The sequence below is a fragment of the Anabrus simplex genome, chromosome X, assembly GCF_040414725.1.
Source record: "Anabrus simplex isolate iqAnaSimp1 chromosome X, ASM4041472v1, whole genome shotgun sequence".
NCBI classification, from domain to species: domain Eukaryota; kingdom Metazoa; phylum Arthropoda; class Insecta; order Orthoptera; family Tettigoniidae; genus Anabrus; species Anabrus simplex.
The window spans coordinates 81,803,163-81,827,361 of NC_090279.1; the positions used below are offsets into that span (position 1 = coordinate 81,803,163).

The 24,199-nt window shown below is 40.4% G+C and overlaps 1 protein-coding gene across 2 annotated transcripts in view; it reads left to right on the forward strand.

Moving 5' to 3' along the window:
* The window catches only part of LOC137503156 (uncharacterized), a 254,576-nt gene extending 240,025 nt beyond the window's left edge, over positions 1-14,551 (forward strand). For both annotated transcript variants that reach the window (XM_068230632.1, XM_068230633.1), the window contains exon 4: positions 13,754-14,551. In XM_068230632.1, the coding sequence (XP_068086733.1) occupies positions 13,754-13,927 (174 nt within the window). In that variant the 3' untranslated portion in view covers positions 13,928-14,551. The remainder of the gene's footprint in view (positions 1-13,753) is intronic.
* The last annotated feature ends 9,648 nt before the right edge of the window (positions 14,552-24,199 follow it).

Genomic DNA, 24,199 nt, shown 5'->3' on the forward strand with positions numbered 1-24,199 from the left:
ACTATCGGCAGCCCTGAAAATGGTTTTCAGTGGTTTCCCATTTTCACACCAGGCAAATGCTGGGGCTGTACCTTAATTAAGGCCACGGCCGCTTTCTTCCAACTCCTAGGCCTTTCCTATCCATCGTCGCCATAAGACCTATCTGTGTCGGCGCGACGTAAAGCCCCTAGCAAAAAAAACTACTAGTAGAAGCAAAAGGAGAACAGGATTCAAATAGAATACAATCATTACCTAAACGGCCCTTGACCAGGTACTAGGAAATATATAACCATAAATATATCATGCTAAAATTAAATATATCGGCAGAAATTTTATGCACAACATATAAGGAAGAAATTAACTTGAAAATTAAAGATAGTCATCTCCTCAAATTAGTTTTCTGTGCACGTCAGCAACCCTATCGGAATGCCACATAATAAAGGCACCACCAGCAACAATGAAAACGAGAGGCTACCGTTGCATAGACATACAACTTCAAACATACACAATACACGGAAATAAGTTAAGCTTAGGAAAGAAGATACTGACAGATTACAACAAACCACAAACATGGTAAGTTCAATAAGTCCAGGCATCAATCAAGTAAGAACACGCTACAGATCATAACAGCTGATCCAGCAATGCATGATAACAACACAGCAAGAAACACATCAAATTATCGAACACAGCCACACCGACAGTACTCTTCATATAGACGACCTACCCAGAGATGTCAAATCATTTCCAGAATTGAAATACTAAGAGAACAGGAATCCACACATAATTTCAAAATAACCAGACGTTGACCAAGAGAGAACATGTTGCGAAGCAATAACACATTACACAGTAATCCAAGTTAATTAAAATTACAATTAATTTTTTAAATCAGTAGAGTAGAATCACTAATCAGTGAGCCAATATATAAATTTTTAACCCATTAACCCTCAAACACACGCGTATGGGGTGGAATCCACCCCAGGTCATTTTATTTCCTAGTGAAATGTACAAATAACTTTCCTGTGCTCACCCCGCTCTTGTACCTTTCTGGCTGGATCCCCGCAGAGAGAGTCATTCTTACATAATCTATCTTAAAATATCAAATTAATACAGTAATTCATATTTTATAATACAATGGTATGTGGGGTGGAAAGCACCCCCACGCGTGTGTCTGCGTCCTAAGATCTGGCGCGTGTGCTTGAGGGTTAAATACAAGACCAAAATCTAGTAATTATATTTTGCAATTAATCAATTTTAATGCTACGTATACACTCCATGCATAACCCGTCTGATGAAGAGATAAGATGAGATATAGTTATACTCACAAATAAGAGAAACACTGAGAAACTGGATATGAGAAAAAGATCAATATCCATGGGTTACGGTAAATAATTACTCAAGGCAAGATGAATATAGTTAGCTGCAGTTCGAGACTTCAAGATCTTTCAGATGGTGGATACGCGTATCAGCAACACCAAGTCAAGAATAGTATTAGGATATAGGAACTCATAATAACACAATCATTAACACTATCGTGGAGCAGGACAGAAAATGACAGAAAGAAATTCAGAAGTGCACCCAATCTTAAATTATATTCCTCACAACTTCACCGAATTTTCAAACATATACATCAACAATGGAATACTCATTTAAATAAATGGTTTAGAAATTCCCCTCAATTAAGTGGCCAATTTGGAAATGAGAGCAGAGACCTGACACGATTCCCTACCGGTTATCCACAAGGGATCTCGGACAAATCCGAAATAGTAACAAGTGACATCCGTAGACTCACACTGTAGCCACACAGCCACATATACCGTGCGAAATATATATGATACAAGGTAAATAAAATTTAAATGGTAGATTATGAACTAGGACGACGGAAAACGCGCAATAGAACTGTGAAGAAGGAGAAAACACCACGAAAAGACCCGATCATCGAATAGTGGGAGGCTTCAATACCACCTATGAAGCACTAGTTAATCCCATACTCAACTGGCGCCCCGCAGAACGGCAAGATGACCAAAAATTAATAGCAACGGATACTAACACTCCGGAGAGAAAAGGACCAATAGACTGGCAGGTTAATCCAAAATGGACTTTATATTACAGGATAAATACATGATGACGTCAGATTACCTGGGTATGCAGAGAATTAAAACAAAACAAGAATAGACCAGGTCATACAGGAATCACAAATTACATGCAAGCAGACCAGGTTTTTCTAAGAAGAGTGGTAAACCCATGCCGGGATTTATTTCCCAATCTACGGGCACACGGGGGTAAATTAAATGCAATACCGACCATACCGAAGTGTTATAACAATTTAATTATACAGCACAATAACAATACAACCTTAATGAATCTCAACGGACATGCGTTAGCAAGAAAGGGGGGAAGGGAGCACTAACTATCCTCAACGACATGCCGTGAAGCCATCATGCCACCTCACAATGCAACCTTAAAACGAAATCACGTACCGTTACAACATAACTAACTCAGGACCAAAACCATTACCTACTAGGTTCGAAAGGAGAGGATCCATTGGTGCAATTTGTGAAAAATAACACCACCATAACAAGTAGACGAGGTAGGACGACATGGACGTTACAACTCAATAGATTAACACACTTCATGAATAATACACCAATTTAGAGCCAGAAACCAGGCAAGTAAGTTCTGTAGAAGAATGCAGAATTGATACCACATGCACCCCAAAAATACAACAAATAACAACGTAGTTAACCACCATTACCAGAAAGGAAAACCCAGATGCCTAATTTTGAGAAGGTACATAGGGTAAAATTATACTCACCAGAAAATCAAAAGGACAGGAATGACTAGAAATAGATCACTCAGTTAACGGGTAATTCACAACTGATTACAGAAATGATTAAAAGTTGGGCATGAGACCAATCGGAAATTAGGAAATCGTACCACCAGAAGTTGGAGACCGAAAGCAGTGAAGACAGTTAAGTCCATGCCGTAAAGGCAAACAGCCAACCACCACCAAGTCCGATCGACAGAGTTCCGCAATAACCAATATCCACAGGCAAATCCAAAACTCAACAAATAGGATCTAACACCGGGTACTATCCAGTTCCTAGTCTACCCCCAAATAAAGAAACTAAACTAACAGATTACTCGGTTCGTTTAATGCACACCTAACAATACCACAACCGGAATAGACAGTTATATCACCAAATTAAAGTCGGATAACAAGACATAGGCAATAGAATACTAGAACAGTTAAAGATAAATACAGGCTAGGACACCTTAACAGTTTTCATACCAGTGAACAACAATGCACAGACCTAATATTATATACAATTTTCCAAAATATGCTACAAGACAAAGGCTACTACATAATAGTAATTAAATTAATGATGAAAATTTAGTAATCTTCAATGATCAGGATAGAATCAATTTATGATGGACAGAGCAGGCATGCACCCAAACCAAAGGAGCAATGATATATTAACGATTAAATAAATAGGTGCCAATAGCGCCAGTGAAAGTATCCACACGCCACGAACCACAATCACATTTTAAAATACAATGGTAACAAGTACACGGTACTAAGCTACTACACAGTGATATTAAGATTCACATGAGACATGAATGCAGAAGATTTGGTGCAGAAAATCATAACACGTTGTAATTAATTCGCACACTACTAAACAACAATTTCTGGAGAGAAAAAGGTCATACGGCCAGGAAGCAATACTCAAAACAAAAATACTATACATGGAAAAGTTACTAAATAAAATTCACACGCAACCAGAATAGTTACAAAATAATCTAAAGATAATTAAACAAATTTTCTCACTGAAATGTAGCCCTCATCCGCAGGTCCGAACTACATACCATACGTATTATCAAGAAGCCCTTAAGAGAGAAGAGGGATCACCTAATCCTCTTGGTGATGGGGTCACTCCCCAGTACCGATACTGGAGACAAAAACTGTAAAATAGTACAGGGACTTTGATACCTAGGAGCAAGCTTAGCATAAAATTTGTTAATTTCTGTACTAATGGTATAGGACCTGACAAAAACTTGATCACCAACTTTCAACCTAGTTGACTTTCTACATTCGTTGTACTTATCTCTGCCTGTCTTACAGGATATCGACAATTTCTTCTTCTGAACATAGTTGGGTTTAGACAGGTCGGGAATATTATCAATACCAAGTTCGTTGGACATAGGAGAATACGGGGTGTAACAGAACATAAGGAACATGGGAGTTTTACTATGAGATTCGTGTGAGGCAGAATTGAAGGCATGGGCTAACCAGTGTTGGCAAGAATCCCACTTGGATTGGTTATTGTGATGATATGCAATCAGGGAAGATTTCAGGTTCCTGTTCATTCTCTCGGCGTAAGATGTGTTTGGATAGTTTGGAGTTGTAGTAACATGGGAAATGCTCAACTGGAATAGGTACTTCTTAAACAAGTGGCTAGTGAATGCACTGGCATTGTCATAAACCAGAAACTTGGGAGGGCCAAAGGATGCGAAGATAGAATTAAGGCAACTTAATAGACGTACGAGAAGTCATAAATCTGGTGGGAATAATCCCGGAAAACCGAGTACGCATCAATACACACAAAGATATGAATGTTTCCCAAGGTAGAGCGAGGGAGCGGACCTACAAAATCGATGAATGACCTTTCCATCTGCCGAGAGGCTTCTGAAGATGAAAATAAACCAACACGGTTCTTCAGGTTGGGTTTACTGATGGCACAAGTTTTACAGGACTTAACCATTTTCCAAATGAAGAATTTTCTAATTTTCTGCCTAGTTTTAAATGTGCCTAAGTGACCACAAATGCGTCAACAGTGATATTATTTGAAGATGATTGGCACTAGGACCTTGGGAAGAACAATAATGAAATTAGCATCAATTCGACCTTTTCAACATAGAACACCCTTCACCAGAGAATAAGGTTTTACTACCATTCCGTCACTAATCTTGTCGGTGATTTCATTCAACTCAGGATCAGCTTTTTGATCGCCAAACTCATGGTATAACAAAGGTAGATCCGGAAGAATGGCGCCCACACTAACAATATTAGTTTCATCAATTTCTTCAACTTCAGATTTTACATCAAGGCCAAAGCTCCCGTCAAACATTCTACTTAAGCTGTTAGCGGTGACATTCTCCGAACCTCTGATACGCTTAACCTGAAAACTAAAAGCGGGAATCCTAAGTGCCCATCTAGTGATTCTGCCTGTTCTTTTGGGTCGGTTCAAGGTCGAAATTACATGTTCAATAAAGGGCCTGAATTTCTCAAGTGCAAACAGTACGCCCAAACATTCCAACTCATAGATTGAGTACTTACTCTCCAGATTATTGAGTATCCTAAACACATAGGCAACGAGTCTACGACCGTCCTCATGTTCCTGAAAGAGTGCACCAGCAACAGCTTCTCCAGAGGCATCAGTTTGTGCAATGAAACGTTTACTAAAGTCGGGTATGGCCAACAAGGAGCATTCGATAAGGCAAGTTTCAGAGTTTCAAAGGCTTCTTGCTGGGAGGGACCAGATGAACTCGACATCCTTACGCCTCAGATAGTTAAGGGGTGAGGTACCACAGCAAAATTCGGGATAAACTTGCGGAAGAAATTTACCGTACCCAAAAAGCGTGCAACAACTTTTACGTCCTTAGGTGGTTGGAATTCCCTGATAGCCTGGGTCCTAGATTGATCAACGGAGACTCCGTCGGGCGACACGACATGGTCAAGAAAGGATATATATAGCTTGGCGAAGGTTACCTTGGATAGTTTCACAGTAAGACCAGCCTATTTCAAACGCTCAACGACTTCCGTGACATGATCCACGTGTTCTTCAAAGGTATTCGAGAAGATCATATGTCATCAAGGTAATTGAAAACAAACTTAATCTTGATATCCCCTTGAGTAGAATTCAGAAATCTAGTTAAAACAGCTGCTCCGCAAGATAGTCCGAACGTCAACCTGAGGTACTCATAAATATTCCAGTCCGTGATGAAGGCGGTTCAGGGAAATATAAGTTTTAGAGAGCGGAATCTGATAATAGGATTGATTTAGATCTAACACGGTAAAGAACATGGGCGGAGAACCACCCAAAACATGTAAATCTGGCAAAGGAATAGATTGCAGGATGATTGTGCGATTAAGGGATCTGTAATCGATAACGGCACGGTATCCTCCAGAGGGTTTAGGTACCAGGTAAACCAGAGAGGCATAAGGAGAAATGGACGGTCTGATGACAACATTGGCAAGCATTTGGTCGATAATCCTTTAGAGTTCTAGCATGCGAGGAGGTGAAAGAGGTAAGGAGGAGTTCTAACAAGTTGGTTGTCAGACAGTTCAGTATCGTACTCCAATACATCCGTCAGTCCTAACTTGTTGGTAAATACCTCAGGAAATTCATGGCACAAGTTACGGACTTTATTAGCTTGTTGATAATCCAAATGATCAAGATCCAACTGATCGATTTCATTGTTCTTCCCTGGTAGCGGCCTACCTACACAAGAAATTCTGAAGGTACCCAAAGGAGCATCAATGATATCGACGTTACAATTTGAGGAAAATTTAAAGTAGAATTGTCTAGCCTGGAGGTCTAAAACGAATCCGGTCCTTGACAAGAAGTCAGTGCCTAAAATAATACTACAAGCTAGCTTCGGAGATACCAAGCAATGAACCTTCCAGGTAAAATTACCAATACGCAATATCACGTCAACAGATCCAAAAATTTCCATATTATCCTTATTAGCCGTGACACATGCAATTTTGACTTTCTGCAACTGAGGCAGTTTACAAGAGGACCTTATTTCATCATACCAACTGGCATCAATTAATGTGGGCCGTTGACCTTCGATGTGAGGAGGTGAAAGACGATAAGCACCTAGCTCGATAGCTGCAGTCGCTTAAGTGCGGCCAGTATCCAGTAATCGGGAGATAGTAGGTTCGAGCCCCACTGTCGCCAGCCGTGAAGATGGTTTTCCGTGGTTTCCCATTTTCACACCAGGCAAATGCTGGAGCTGTACCATAATTAAGGCCACTTCCTAGACCTTTCCTAGCCCATCGTCGTCATAAGACATATCTCTGTCGGTGCGACGTTAAGCAAATAGAAAAAAACAACAAGCATCATCATATATTAAAGTGACAACGTTACCTGAGTCATTTAAAGCAACAATCGGTTCATTATTCAGCTCTGCCTTCGCGAAGGTACTTTTAGACTCAACCAAATCGGAGATTTATATTACATTCCTGCCGACAAATAACACTCTCTGAATCCACAGAAAATTCAGGGGCAAGATTCACAAGTATTACTATTAACCTTTAGACTTTTATTGCGTTTTTTTAAAGAGGTTGGGCAATTATGCTTAATATGCTGCCTCGACCCACACAAATAAGAACAAGGACCAGTACTACGCTTTATTGACGGGCGAGCATTCCGAAGGTGGTCACGTAATCCACAATTATACCATTTTTAAGATTTCCACTATCCCTAGATCGAGGCGAGGCCGGGTTAAAAGGAGGAGGGTGGCAGATCGGTCTGGCCGCGTCCCCGTGCTTGACATATTCAGCAAAGGTACAAGCAGCCTCTAATTCCACAAAATTAGTCGGACTCTTCCTGAGGAAGAGGTAGGATCGTTTGGAGGGAGGAAAACTTTTCAGAATATGTGCCACCATTTCTTCTTCTTGCGCCGAAATTCGAAATACCTTGCAATAAAACCTCGAGTCTAAGATATAGTTGAGTCCTAAAACAATATTGAGGAAACAAATTTTGCAGTGCTAATGAAGGAATAAATTTTGATAGTACAAGCTCATGAAATTCCGTAATCCTTATATTCTTCGAAATAGCTTCAGAAATTTCACGTTTCAGGATTCCCTCACAATGGCGGAACAAGGCATTTAGAAATATTCAGTTCACCAGTTGGAACAAGTTAACGATGAGTTGAAAAAAAACCACTTACAGTGTAGTATCTTGCCGTAGTCGTCAGTACGCTTCAGCATAACTCTTAGAGTGCACTCAAAAATTCCAGGCGAGGTGCATTAAATGATAACAAAATTTGAAATTAAATTGCAAAGTTGACGAGGGCGTAAGCCCTATCAAACCAACTTCACCCTGGGTCTATCCACCCCGCCAAGCGGAGAAGCACGCCGTCCTTCCATCACAGAACCTTATTGGCGACAACCCGGAAGCCAGAAGTCAGACCACAGTCGCAATGTTTACGTGCGCATACTCGCTCGGTGGAGGGGGAGAGTGGCGAGATAGTTCATACCGACGACACTAGAATGCAGAAGAATACTGGAAAAGGCACTGTCTGGCCATACACCACAGATGGGCTCATTAATAACTTTAAAGCCGGTGGAAGTTAATGTTTATAAATATTGAAAACCATAGTATCTGTGACCATGAATCACTTGATGAATAACGCAGCGGCAAACCACATTAAAGACACGAATTTCAATGGCCATGCCGCCAGCACTGAAGTATTCACAGAGAGGATATACATTATTACTCCGGTAATAAGAGGATAAATAAAATAGCTAGTCATTGTTGAAATAGGGATCAGCAGAAAGGAAAAAGGAAGCAAGGAATAGTATTGGGTAATATTTTGGAGATAGTATTTATTATTAATACTATTTTTATTTATTTTCCTAAAATTGTACATGTACAAATACACGGAAGTGCCTCCATCCCCGTATGTATGTGTGCATATTCTCCGCTGAATATTCACAAATATATAGGTAATTTTAAATGTACATATTTACAAATGTTCCGTTCTTTCTACGCTAAGTTGTCTACTGCTATCCTACAGTGTGTCGCTTTTCACATTCCTATCTCTTATCAGTTGTCTAAAAAGCAGTGGCGAAAGGACTTGGGTTAAGACGCAGCAGGTCGCTATGCAAGTTAGGTTCCAAAAAGTATAAGAAAATAAAATATATAAATGCAACGTAAATTTTAATCTAATAGCAGTTGTATATTATTGTTTGAAATAACTCCACATGTTGTATATTTGATAATGTTTTTAAATACAGAGGATATTATGAGTAAAATTTCCACGAACCTACTACGCTGGCGTAGCAGGGGGAGAAGTGATACTCCCACGGTGCGCGTCCCAGGTGGCGGATAGGGGGTCCTAAGCGGCTTGCTGGCGGATTTGAGGGAAATAAAATACCTCTCGCGGACCAAACACACAACCCCCCTGTGGGTTGGGGGACGCAGACCAAGAATACACCCACGTTATTCCCTGCCTGTCGTAAGGGGCGACCAAGGAACTCCGAAACTACTTGTGATTAGTACCACCATGCGGAGAACATCATGGTTCGCTTTTACTTGCGCGTAGTACCACTATATTAGGTACCAAATAGGTTTGTGATTAGTATCATAGGAGCACCGTGCGATCGGCTTCTGCAGTACCTGTGATTAGTACCACCATATGAGCGGGACCATGAGATGATAGCTACCATGGTCCTGCCTTGTCTGTTATTAGTACCCACTCTATGAGGAACACCGCAGGATAGTGCAGGTCCCTGTGGCTAGTACTCTTATGTGATGAACACCATAGGTTTGCGTTGCCTGTAAATGGCGCTGCAAGGTGAGAAAACCCATAGGTCTGTATTGCATGTCGAATTTCATAACCTGTGTGTAGTACCATAATGTGTGGAATACCGCGAGTCTCTGCTACTTTTGATTAGTACCCCAACATGACATATACCATGTTCTACCTTCCTAGAGGTAAGTAGCGTTATGCGGGGCCGATAACTTGGATTTTCGACCCCCTTTAGACTGCAAGCATCATCCATTCAGTGTTACGCTATAGCAACAGTCCCTTGGTCAGTAATCCTATTGTTTTACGTAAGTTTCTGTGAATGTAAGGCATTGCGGGTCGCATCCACTGATTGCTTTAAATTCATGTCCATTCATTCATTCTTCGTCCTCACGTATTGAGTTCTGGTCAGTGGAGAATTTTGGACTTAATTTGTCATACCATTTCGTACCATTAGGGGCCGATGACCTCGATGTTAGGCCCCATTAAACAACAAGCATCATCATCATCATTAGTTAAATTTTGTAAATATTGTAAATTTATTAATGATGAGCTGTGTGTTTAAAAGAAAAAAGTTAGTGTAATTTGTATTATGCTGTATTTTAGGAAATTGTCTTCCTGTCTGTTCATTGACAATTTAATGCTTGATAGTAAGGTATTTTTCTGTGCCATTTGCCACCAAGGTAGACACCTCCATTGCATTTGAAGTGATTTTGATTTGATTGATCATTTCCGCTCTTATATTTTTTTAAATGGGAGATAAATTAATTATACTCTCCTGTCTCATACATCTTACACACTAAATGGAATAACCTTGCCATGCTGGTTTCTCCTAAGGTAGTCAGTAATTCAGAGGGAATGTCATCAATTCCAGGAGCCTTGTTCCTATTTATTACTCACAGCTCTGTCAAACTCTGACCTCAAAATTCGGTCTCCCATTTCATCAGCATCAACAGCCTCTTCCTGTTCCCGAACCAAATCATCTACATCTTTACCTTGATACAACTGTTGGATATGCTCTTGCCATCTTTCTGCTTTGTCTTCTTTTCTTAGAAGTGGCTTTTCATCTGAGCTCTTAATATTCATACACCTAGATTTCCTTTCTTTAAAGGTTTCCTTAATTTTCCTGTATGCAGCACCTACCTTCCGTAGGACCATACAACCTTCGACATCCTTGCACTTCTCCTTCAGCCATTCTTCCTTAGCTACCTTGCACTTTCTATCCACTTCATTCATTAATCGCTTGTATTCTCTTCTGCCTTCTTCATTTCTAGCATTTTCGTATTTTCGTCGTTCATCAATCAGGTCTAGGATCTCCTGAGTTATCCATTGATTCTTACTTGATCTTTTCTTCCTTCCAAACATTTCTTCAGCAGCCCTGCTGACTTCTTTTTTCATGACTATCCACTCTTCCTCTATAGTGTTTCCTTCAGCCTTTTCATTTAATCCTTTTTGCAAAATGTTCCTTGAAAGAATCCCTCACATTCTTTTCTTTCAACATGTCTAGATCCCATCCCCTTGCATTCCTTCCTTTCTTCAGTTTCTTCAACTTCAGATGGCATTTAATGACCGACAAGTTGTGGTCGGAGTCCACTTCTGCTCCTAGGAAAGTGTTGCAACCCAACACCGGGTTTCTGAATCACTGCCTAATCATAATGAAGTCTATTTGATACCTTGCAGTGTCTCCAGCTCTCGTCCACGTATACTGCCTTCGTTTGTGGTGTTTGAACCAAGTATTAGCAAGGACTAAATTATGATCAGTGCAGAATTCACCCAGCCAACTTCCTCTTTCGTTCCTTTGTCCCAATCCGAATTCTCCTACTATATTACTTTATCCTCCTTTGCATACCACTATATTCCAGTCTCCCATCACAATTAGATTCTCGTCACCTTTACACATTGTATTAAATATTTTATCTCTTTATATTGTACCGGTAACGGCGGTACAAAACTAAGTCTCCGTAATAGAAATCTTTAAAAAAACTTACGCGTTACGCTCCGGGCCGGCTACGAAAGACTGACTGGACGGCGAGCGTGTGACGTAGAGAGCGGGTGACGTCACAGCATGCCTCACCACAACACAGAGCCTAGAATGATGTGGAATGTTCTTCGAGGTTCTATGGGTAATAACTTTCCCCACAATAATAATTAAACAAATTTAACAAACTTACCTCAATGTGTTTTCAATAGTTACCACTGGTTTTATGTGTTTACTACAAAATTGTAGACAGACAGTTCAGAGAGAAGATTTGGTGTCTACAGGAGATTGAGTGGTTGCACTTCTAATGCCTCTGTGGAATGAATTCTTGAGTTTGAAAGAAAGATCAAACTGTTAGGCGTATTGAAGATGAGGTCTGCAAAACTTCGTGAATTTTCTTTGACAGACTTTGCTCATAATGTTTATATCAATAGCCATGATACAGTTATTGATAATTTAGATGGGTTAGAGCTTGCATTAGAAGAAGTAGTTCATATCAGAGTTCCCCTTGAAACACAATGGATTTTAGTCTGCATTGCCAGCTACACCAGTTTGCAAGTGATTAAAATATCATTTAAAAAGTGTGATGTCTGCATTAAAATCTTGCAGGCTGAAAAGAAATTGCTTGTGGATAGTGACAGGGAAATGGTGATGTATTCCAAAGTAGTGTAGAGAGGTGGTTTGAAGTGTCCATCATTGATGGTCATGTCCTGTGTGGCGGCCGTACCTTATGTGCTGAAGTGCTGCAGCACATTGCCTATTGGAAAAATAAATTAGTTTTAAAATGTTATCTACAATCAAATACAGTGCATTGGAAAAGGCGTCAGCAAAAGAATAAGAAATTATTCAAATCCCCTCACAACCAGGTAACTACTGGTGCGCTGCACGCTGAGTGCTGTGTGGTCACAGCTCAGCGAGATCTAAGCTTTTAGCCAGAAACCAGGAACTCTGCCTTTTGCGCATGCGTGCCCAACTTTTTCGATACAAAGAGAATGTGTTCCGACAGGCTGTGGAAACAACAGCCAAGACATCACTTCACAGCAATTCTTCGTTCGACCACAGAGAGGCAGCACTTGCATTACGACCGATATGAGAACGTGGCAGCTGGCACCCTCTTGACTCAGCGATAGTATTTAAGAGGGGATCGCTCAAAGCAAACGGGAACACAAAATGCTGTAGAGCTGTTCACGCCAGGTCTTTTAATACCAAAGAGGATAGAATACCACCAACTTTCCTATTTCATAGCCACATTTGTAAATCGATGAACTATAAGAATTGTACTTTTTATGTTGTCAGAATAAGGACATGATATTGTGATTTTCTTTAATAAGAAATCTCTAGTTTATAAATGTCAATATAACATGTAATTTTGCATTACGACGTTGCTGGTTTTATTTCAATGATGTTGGTAACATTAAGAAGTTACGTTTTTGCGCTCTCACCCCAAGTGTTTGAGTTGGTGAATATTTTGCCATTGCAGGTGTTATTGTGTGTTTAATTATATAGGTTTATAGTGTTTTATGAGGAATGTGTATATGTGTTGGGGTTGTTTGCGTGTTTGTTCACTGTGGAAAACTCAGTGGAGAGCCCCTTGAAAACCACATACCACCGAGCGAATTCGCCGTGCGGTTAGAAGCGCGCAGCTGTGAGCTCTCATCCGGGAGGTAGTGGGTTCGTATCCCACTGTCGGCAGCTCTGAAGGTGGTTTTACGTGGTTTCCCATTTTCACACCAGGCAAATGCTGGGGCTGTACCTTAATCTACGCCACGGCCGCTTCCTTCCCATTTCTAGATCCTTCCTGTCCCATCGTAGCCATAAGACCTATCTGTGTCGGTGCGACGTAAGGCAAATGGCAAAGAAAGAAAACCACACACCGGTATGTTTCTAAATATTTGTATTTTTTGGAGTGGGGATGGGTTACAGCCGCCACTGTGCAAACTATGTGTTCATTGGTTACAGTTACAAACCAGAATTTCCTAGGTTACAGAATCAAAGAGAGGCGGTGCTAGTGTTAGGATTTCTGCTAATTGAGAGCAGTTTTTGTAACCTTGATAAGTGTCATTGCAGTATGAATTTGAAAACGATGATTGAAATGTGCATTAAAGTGTTAGCAAATTGTTTATCAATAATTTTGATTTTCTTATAAATTTGTTGGGAATGTTATTTGATTGTCCTATGTAATTTGTGTTTTTTCTTGTAATATGATGTGCATTGATGTGATTTACCAACGAATCTTGGTTTAATTTTAGATTTTCAAAGGTGGTGCTACTGCAGTTGTTAATGAACGGGGACAACACTTTAGATCAAAACCAACGTCTAGACAAACAGCGTACGACGTACGAAATAGCTTTGAAGAACATGGATCTGTTATGGATGCACCGGGATCTGACCGCCCAAGAACAGTCACAATTGAGGAAAATGAATTGCGTCTAAGTTTAGCTGTGAACCGAAGTCCGCGAAAATCAACCAGACGATTAGCAAGTGAGCTGAATTTATCACGAGGGTCAGTGCAAAGAATGTTACACAAACAGAAGTTTAAAATTAACATACCACGTTTACGACATGGGATACTTCAAGACGATCCTTATCATCTTAAGTTTTGTGAATTGATGCTTGGCGAACAAAAAGATGATCCTAACCCATTCAATAGCATTCTGTAGTCTGATGACGCCAATTTTAAGTTAACGGACATAAATGCACGTACTGGTATACTGAGAATAAGCATCTTTTCTTAGATGAACAAGTAAATCAACCTGGTGTGAGTGTCTGGGGGCAATATCACTATTTGGCGTATTTGGACCATATTTTTTGACGGAACAGTTACAGTGGATAAGTATTTGGACATGCTTCAGAATTATCTGTTACCAGGACTTACAGCGTGTGTTGAAAACTTTCAAGAAAATTACCTTCAACATGGTTGGGCACCACCACATCATGCCACTGCCGTCCGCGATTATTTAAATGAAACTTTCCATAGAAAAGTGATTGGTCGAAGGGTGACATGCCTCAACGTTCACCAGATATCACGTGCATGGATTTTTTCCTACGTGATGTCGTCAAGGACTCAGTTTATTTTAAGAATCCTCAGACCATTGCTGAAATAAAAGACTATATACACGGCCCATTTCATGATTTCGACAGTGATAGAACACTATGTCATACAGTATGTAAATGTTCCAAAGACTTGGAAGATGTAGTCATGCAGACAGAATACAGTTAGCATTATTTGTATTTGTAATGAAACAGAAATTCAATCTTTTGTTTAAATCAGTGTCCAGTGATTTTTGCGTCACCCTGTGTAGGGTATTTATTTCGAGCTCTTCAGAATTGAATGAGGAATAGTATATTGTGTGAATCTAAAACATACTTAGTAGTGGTGTTTAAATAACATTTACAATATCATTTTAGTGGGGCATGATTTCTGGATAACATTGCCATTGGTTGGTTATCGAGGAGGTCTGGATTTAAATTCTGAGCAATGAAAAGTGGTTTCCTCAAGAAAGAAGAATTTTTACAGCTTATGGAACGAGATGTGTTATGTTAACTTGCGAGATCTTGATTGTTTTGTAACACAGAGATTATGTGATTTTGTGCTAATCTTAGTTCATTTTGTATTTTAGAGATGCCATGAGTAGAATTTGTCTTCTGTTTCTTTTATATGTAGCAAATTAATAGTAATAAACATGAATTGAAAGAGTGTTATTCTCTAAATCACAAAATGTACGAGGCATTCTCCTTTCTCAGTCCTAGCCAAACCCCCTTTGCTTTTTCAGATCAACGTCTGTGATTTTCCATACTTCTGCACTGATATGACTGGTGATCAACACGATCATGATCGTGTAGAGGAATGTTTCCCTTGAGATGTGTTGTGTCTCAATATTGCTAATGTGTTCTGGGGAAGCCACAAATGTCTACCTTGGAACTAAAACTCTTGATACCGCATTCCACATGCCGGATCAAGTCACCAATAGCACATGTGAGGCCTGTACCTCCTTATCTAGACCTCAGCAACTCCAAGTGAAACTTCTGGGAAATGCAAACTTCTCGATAACTTACCTGCTCTTTTGGCACTTGTCATCCAAGACCAATAGCTTTCTAATCTGCACAGGGGAGTGTACCGTCACAAGCCAATAAAAGGGAAGATTGCCCAATGTTGTCGAACGGTGAACGCAGGTCAGTGCTCACCCAGGTCTCATGGGAGACGTTTCCGTTAAGCCAGTATTGAATAGCTCTAGTTCCATGCTTTGTCACTGTGCACTAGGGATAGGAAACAAGAGGACATCTCAAGTTTCTCGAGAACCTCTCAGTGCTTTTTCTCACAAAAGCATGCCTCATGAGGCTCTCCAGGACATAAGCACGCACCTTACACCACAGTTACGTGGCACACTGAGAACGACAGGCTTTGACGGCGCAACGGAACAGGTTGTGTCGTGAATGGAAGTTTGGCCTTCTATTCACGGGGAATGATACACGAACAAGCTGTAAGTAGGTTTGGAACATCACACTTAACCTACGAGTAAAAGTCAGTCATTTAATTTAAGCCTAATCATTTGACTGTCGTTAAAGCGATGCAGTTCTTAGAGTGCATATTGATAGCTACCAAGAGGAAATCATGGGCCCGTGAATATTTCAGAGATAACCCAGAAAATAAACTGCAATGCCATGTTAAAGAAGTGTATGTTCATGTTACTTTCATTACATCCTGTATTCAGAACTACGTTATTAACAATCTAACACGTTTATGACAGACAAAACTTGACTCTGGTAGTCGCAGCAAGATCACGTTGCCTGATTCGTCCAGTCAACATTATTGTATGATTCAATGTTTATGTTGCTCACTGTGTACATCTGTAAAGTGAATTATTTACAATAAATGGGGGATAGTGGGAGTATCTTCGGGCGAGTGTGAAGCGGACATCTGATTTTATGACATCTGCTCCAGAAATACACTGAAGAAAATGGAAATTGCAACATCCAGAAGGAGTGGTGCTACATTGCTGCAATTGAACATGCAGGACGAGTGTTCGGCTGTGATTCGATTATTACACTTTCAGGTCCCTCTGACCGCAAGTTTGGACAACAATCATACAGGATATGCCTACCACGAGCTGCAATACATTGACGAATTCCTCGAGGCATGGAGTCAATAAGGCCCTGGATCGCTTCCTGAAGAATTGCGAACCATGCTTGCTGCACTGCACGGGTCAGTCGTTCCAGAGTTGTGGGTGGATGCGGACGGTTGTCCAGTTGTCGACCCATCATGTTCCACACATGCTCAATAGGACTGTGGTCCGGGGATCTGGCGGGCCATTCTAAGGTTGTGATGTCGTGGAGAGCTTCTCTGGAGATGCGTGCAGTGTGAACCCGGGCATTGTCCTGCTCAATCATCCCATTAGCATTGTTCGTTATCATAGGGACAACCACTGGATTCCACCAACAGAGGAAGCCATACAGTGGATCACTCAACTGGACATTCTGCTCAACATGTTTCTTGTCTGTGTATATTTGTAAATACTATATATTTGTATATAAGTATCTAACTTTTTGCCCCATGCTAATAATAATAATAATAATAATAATAATAATAATAATAATAATAATAATAATAATAATAATAATAATAATAATAATAGGTAAATAACGTAGTGATATAATATTCTTTCAAAATTGTAATTATTGTCACTGACCTTACAAAGTACCACAAGTGTATGTCCTGTTCTAAACATTTAATGCAGTAGTGTTTTTGAACTGTAGTTGTGACATTGCTAATTAATTTTTGGCTGTCACACCTTTGTTGGTTACTGTGTGAAATGATCTTTGATAATCCGTAGGAAATGATTCTATAGTCTCGGATTGGTGCTCTTAACCATGCCCTTGTATCAGCAGGTCATGCGATGGCTAGTCGTGGCCTAAGGTTTGACTTCAAACAAGATTTGTGTTGGAAACTACGAATTCTGTATGGTTTATTTGATTTTGTGAGTGGTTAGGGTCTTCTCGGCTCTTATGTGATGCACTGACTTGTTCCTACTGTACTTTCACAACTAGTGGCAAGAAATATTCATGTCGGTCCTCAGAACTACCCAGTACCAGCTCACACTCTCTGTTTCTTTGTAATTCATATGTAACAGGACACAATAGGCTACGTTAGAGAACAATCTTGTATTATGACCACCAGTAAAAATGTTGCTTATGAATCCTTTTCACACACAAAATCATATTTCTATTTTTGATGGAGTCTAAATTGGCTTTCTACTTTATAAACGTATTTTGTGCAGAGACCAGCAAAGCGACATGCATTTTATGTGTCTTCTTTTTCCTTGGCATATATGTCAGAGGACAGTCCATTGTCTACGTAGCTTAGTCCATTTTACATCATAGATTTTAGATGCTTCTGAAGGATTCAGTCGACCGGATCTTATCTGCTACTTCCCACTTTGTTTTATATCTCACCTCAGGCGCTATTGTTTCCTCACTCTCATTTCAGCAGTCTACAAATATCATGCCGCAACTTAAATGACTTCCTTTAAAATGCCTATAGTATTTGTCATGCCAGTTGGGTATTGAATTACATAAGAAAAGATTTTAAGATTCATAAAATTTCCTAATTGCTTACTTGTGGAAATACACGTATTTCTGAGGTTACCAATTAGTGTTGAGATTACCTTCCATTTGTGGAGAGACACATCGTCCTGAGCTAAATAGTGATGAGGCTTACTTCCGTTTGTGTAGAGACACATGGTCCTGAACGAACCACTTAGTTGTGTGGCTTCCTTCCAGCTTTAGAGCGTTGAGTGTCACATGGCCCTGAGCTGACCACTTTGTGCCACACCTCCATGGTCTTCATATTTATAGGCGTGATCGGAGTGAAAATAACAAACTGATTAATATGATCGTCTGCTGTCTATGACGTATGTAAGCAGAAATATGAATTGCAAAATTCTATTCAGGCTAGAATACACTGACGGACACCCCTGTTGTAGGTACTGAGGCATTATTACGGATTTAAAACTGCTTTCCCAAGGAACGGTTTTGATTTGGCCAATTAGCCGTAGAAAACAGTGTCACGTTTATATTCTCAACTTGGATTTCTCCTACTTGTAAATCATCATATTTCTTAAGTAATTAATTTATTCTCTGGGACTTGCTCTCGATACTTAACTCTCATTCTGCTGTGTGCTGCCATCTGTTATGGTGTGGTTGAAACGTGACCTCGCCTCCAACCAATCAGGGAGCTCCTCGCCATCTTGTTGAACTGCTCTCTTCCAGCGGGAGTAATGGGCCATTATGAAATGAGAAGAAGCTTGACCATGATGGAGGAAGGACATGCTACTCACTCGCTCCGGCTTTTGGCCTTAGCGCACATTATGGATCCGACATAATATATTAGTGCGATGGCTTTCAGCCATTCTAAAGGTTTAATTTTTAAATTTTGGAGACCGTCCTCCTTTCTGCAGTAAATGCAATATTTTGTGATATCATTACGTGAGTATGGAGCAACTGACGCTTTGATGTTACTACAAGCCTGATTCTGCAACTGTAAGTTTCTTCTTCATTTAAATTGAACTTAGTCGCCGGAGACCGCAATGATGTTTTGGAAAACATGCCCTCTTCTAGAACTTTCGTGTGTTTAAGACATTTGAAAAAGCCATAATGCTAGTTGTTGGTTCAAAAATTTAAAAGGCAGTAACTGTTCAAGTTTTTCGGGTTTCCTCTGTAAAAATTTATATATATATATATATATATATATATATAGTATACATATCCTAATGATCTGGATATGTGTGGTATGAAGGTGTATTACATTTCATCTAGTTTGGGAAATTATGAAAAGTTATGATTATTATTAATGTGGAGTTTTGGGAGATAAGGTGTATCTTCTCTATATGTACTTCAAAGGAACTCTACCTCTTGGAAAGGTTTTAGGACCATGTGAGTTTTCTCCAGGGTATCAGAAATTTAGTTTGGGTCTCTTTTAATTTTATTCCTGCTTTTCCTTTTATTTTTTCTTGTAAAATGTAAATGAATGAGTTTTGGAATTTCCGGGTTCCTTATGTTTCGACCATTGTTATGCTTATGCTTTGTGATTGGTCATTGCCAACTCTTGATGGCGAATGTTGGTTACAATAGCTACTCTGTAGTGATGGTAGTGGTTGTTTTTGGGATTCTGTCGCTTTTGTAAATATTTTATTTTGGTGTCTGTGTGACTTTAACACTTTATCCAAACTTTCTTGACTTGATATTTTCCCGGTTTGTGTTTGTTCGGCTGTCTTAACGTCTGTTTATTCTACTTGTGTTTATGTCACTCGAGACGTAATTACCCTGATCCCCTTGCGAAAGCTCCATGATCACACTATCCGGACGAATATAATAAGTTAAATGAAAGTAAGAGTAAATGAAGAGAAAACTTGTACTTTGAAGGTCACCCTTTGTAAAGCACCCCAAAGGCACTACTCACTTAAAGTAATTATCATGTAGTCATGTACCTTTTACACATATTTCTGGTTGGCCGACCTCAGTTTTTCAGGAGTTTTCCTCAGTTGTTAATTACCTTATATTATTGTTTGTTTTTCTCTTCTATGGACGGTTTTATTTAATTTTATTTTTATATTCAAAAAAAGGTTGTTCTACTTTGGGTATCAAGATTAAATTATTTTACCTTCCTAAAGGTATGTTGTTGTTCTTTCTTTCAATTTTTGGTGTTGTGATGTCCAGTACAGGGGTTAATTTAAATTATCCACGGTTGTTGTGACACTTCTCCACTTGTTAAGGTACGTTTTCCTTGTTCTCTTGTTGTTGGAAAGAGTGTACAGTGTCTGATTAAGCTTCCACTTATTTCTTACGAACTGGTGCAGTTGTGTAACTGCTAGTTCATACCTTGGGCTGGCCGTTATGGTTGTTGTTGTGGTGTTTGGCAATGTAACGGCACAGTACTCATAGAATTTCACCGGATATTCAAACTGTCCTTCCCATTTAACACAGATATACCCATTTTTTATTTTGATGAGTTATAAATTTTTCTTCACAATGCATTTATAGGAGTCACTTAAACACGAAATCGAGAAGCGTTCAGCCATTCAAACACTATTTTGTGAAAATAAGTTTTTATAGATATGGGACATAGGCTTTAGGGGAGAAAATTTGAACATACAATAAACTAATTTGAATGTTAGGATGTGTAAAATATCCTTTGCACTCCATTTTTGTAACAGAGTATTCATCAGTCTGCATCTGGTGGCAGGGTCCGGTGTTGTGGTTCATTGACTCCAGTTAGTTCGGTCTCGGGCCATGTCTGCATGTAGTCTTCCAACTTTCAGGCCGTTGTGCCCTTTATCAGTCTATGCTGTCTGGTTCGTCCCTAGCGCCTCTTTTCACCGACTTTCTGTGTAATACTCTGACTTTCCCAATGTATCGTCCTCTACACGCAACACTTGCCCAAACCAGCGCACACGCCTTTCCCCAATTTTCTTCTGGATCGCTGCAGTGCCAAAACGTTTTCTAATAACATCATTTGAAATGTGATCTAGTCTAGTTATGCCAGCCTTCCACCTAAGCAACTTCGTATCCATGATGCTTATTTGGCGTTCTACCTCTAGAGCTGGGCAGCATTCGTTGCCGTAGAAAACGACAAGATGGATATCGATAGGACAGATATCAGTTCGGTAGAACTTAGTTTAGAGATGGCCCTTCGTCCAAAGTTCGGAAGGGCGCCTGTTGTCATTCTCCACTTCAGTCAGGCTTTGTATATCCTTAAGTTGACTTCATCAGTAAGTTGGCCATAATCATGGATTGTGGAGCCAATATACTTAAATATCTCTACTCGTGCTATATCTTCAACGTCAACATGCATGGTTCCAACTTCTCGACGATTTAATGCAACGTATTCTGTCTTGTTCTTGTTGAGGCGCGGGGCTTATTGCGCTAGTCGATTGTTCCAGTCTTCTGTTTGACGCTGCAGGTCTAGCTTATTCTCTTCAGCCAAATGATATCATTTGCTTAGAGAAGTGTCCATGGTATTGGACTGCGCAGGTTTGTGGTAATTATGTCCATCACAAGAATAAGCTGCAGTGGTGATAAGCCGGGGCCTTGATGGACTCCTACAGTTATGCGGAAGTCATCAGACGCTCCTGCGGCAGCTTGAACACAACTCATTTGTTCTTTGTAGAGCAATTATACCCTCTCAGCAAGGTGCTCTGGAATGCCATGTACTTGTAGGGCTGACTGATTAGGTCATGAAGTACCCAATGGAAGGGCTTCTAAGGGTCCAGAAATTTGTCATGAAGCCTCTTATTTTTTTCACAGTGTTTCTCAAGTAATAGTCCGGCAACATGGGTTTCTCCTATTGCGCCACAATTTTACACAAATCCAGCTTGGCTTGTTGTATATTTGGCTAAATCGCTAATCCTTTTGTCGAAGATTTGTTCTAAGTCTCTCGTTGCGAGGCTCAGAAGTATGTTCGGGCCGTGATTAGAAAAATCGCCAGGGCTTCCCTTCTTTCTGAATTGATACTCCGTCGCCAGTCTGTTTGTTTCTGACCTTCTTTGATGATATGGCTGAAAAGCTTGCTTTAGCCACACTGCTGCATCCCCCCATTGAGAGAAACAAAACTCTGCTGGAAGATAATCGGGGCAGATGGCTTTCCCTGATTTCATTTCCTTCCGCATAGTCTGGACTTTAGTGACGTCATTTTCCTACGTTGGACCTTCCCAGCGGAGGTGATTAGGATTGGTAGATACTGAAATTCCATGATTGAAATGTTGTCAAAATAGTTCCGCCAGTGTACTCGCGCTTCCCGCCTGTCCAGTAGCAAATCGTCTGTTTCCTCATTGATGCCGTAAAAACGTTGGACTTTTGACGTTTTGCGTTGGCTCGATTGGACTAGCCGTTAAAAATTCCGCTCGAATTCGCGCATGTCATGTTTCACATATAGTCCTGCCTACCGGTTTGATTATGTTACGGCAAATACCTCCTTCATTTTACGAGTGGCAGCCTCGTAGGCATTCCAACGAGCAAGAAACTTGTGGTACAGCTGCTTCTTCAACCGTACTGCATATTTCACATCTTCATTCCTTAGCCATATGTCATGTTTAATCCTTCGTTGTCGTCGCCCTGACTTAATTGTTCCAGGAATAGAGCAAAAGGCGTCTTTCAGTTAAGTCCGGCTCACTTCAACTATGGTGATTTGTGACTCTGTAACTTTTGCAACGACGTTAGTCTTCTTCTTCAGGGGCAACCATTTGATCACAATTTGTCTATATCCTGCGAAGTATTGGGCTCTTGGTGACTTTATCCGCAGCTTAGATGACTGGTCTTTGTTGCATCGCAAGGATTTAATAAGGGACAACTGTTATCTCTAGAACATCTTCGAGATTTCACTCTCTCACAAGGATGTAGTCAATGCGAATTGGATGGGAGCCACTGTAGTACTGAGTAGATGAATATCGCTCTTTTTGAACCGTGTGTTTGCGATGATCAGTTTCTGCATAATCGCGAATTCGTTTGGCATCGTCGTTCTTTTCTCCACGTCCATGAACGCCATGGACTGTTTGTTCTTCTTTCCTCGGTCCGACACGTCCATTCAGATCAGCGGCAGCGATAAGATAGTCAGCGGTCTTCTTGTCAGGCAGTGCCCAGAACGCATCTTTGGTTCCCATGAGCACGTCAGTTTGTGGAGCGTTGCTGTGAAAAATTGGAATTTCCTTCTTTCCCCAGTGCGGGCGAGTTACATCAAGCGATTGTCAAACTATTACACCTCGGAGACTGAACCGTCAAATTTAGCTGATATGACAATGTCAACACCATGAACTGTCCTTCGGTTTCTGTTGTACACCAGTTAGTAACCACACCTCTTTTCTCATGACTTTTCTCCATTCCATCTTTTCTTCCGCACCTCTCAGATGCCTACAAGCCTTCTCTCAAGTGCAGAGTCTTATTCGCTACTTCATCCAGGCATAATTCAATGATGGGATACAAAATGGGTGTACTAGCATGGTTAGCCGTCACAGCCCGTGCGACGGTAACCCTAGCATACTTTTCATGCTGACTGGGCCCTGCCAATGCGCGTCCCTTCCAGGGACTGCACTAACCTTGGCTCCGATACCATGAGAAATATTTCTGTAATGATATAACGGTATTATTTTACGGCCGGCTTGTCTTGAGCATTTTAGAACTCATCACAGAAGGGAGTAACGCAGCTCCGGACATGGAGAACAGATGCATTTTGCAGCCACTCCTCTAGAGAAGAAACGCTACTCTCTTTTCTGCATTAACTTCCAGAAATTTAGTGTACCTCTTCCGCCACCTGGTCCCTACTGAACGTCTCCATCTCCGCCAAAGTTGCCATTAAAGACTTTGTACATGTTTGGTACGCGAGAGCTTTTATATTTTGCTCAAGTTCATCGGCAGGCCAGCGGGGAACCCGTATCCGTCACCTGGGACGCGCCACGAGTTACAGCAATATAGCTGGTTCGTATAGAATATTTATCAATGCAAAATGAAACATTATTTTACTGAAAACTAATTGTGAACCTGATAAATTACTTGTCACAAGAATCACGTATTCACGTAAAGAAGAAGGGTTACAGACGCTTGCACCTTTGCTTGGCGTGATATGCCACAGAACGCATGACATACAATCCAGTGTCGTATTTTCTGCCCCCTGTTGTCTAGTGGTGTCAACATCAATATCTTGTTTGATGTTCAAGAGGT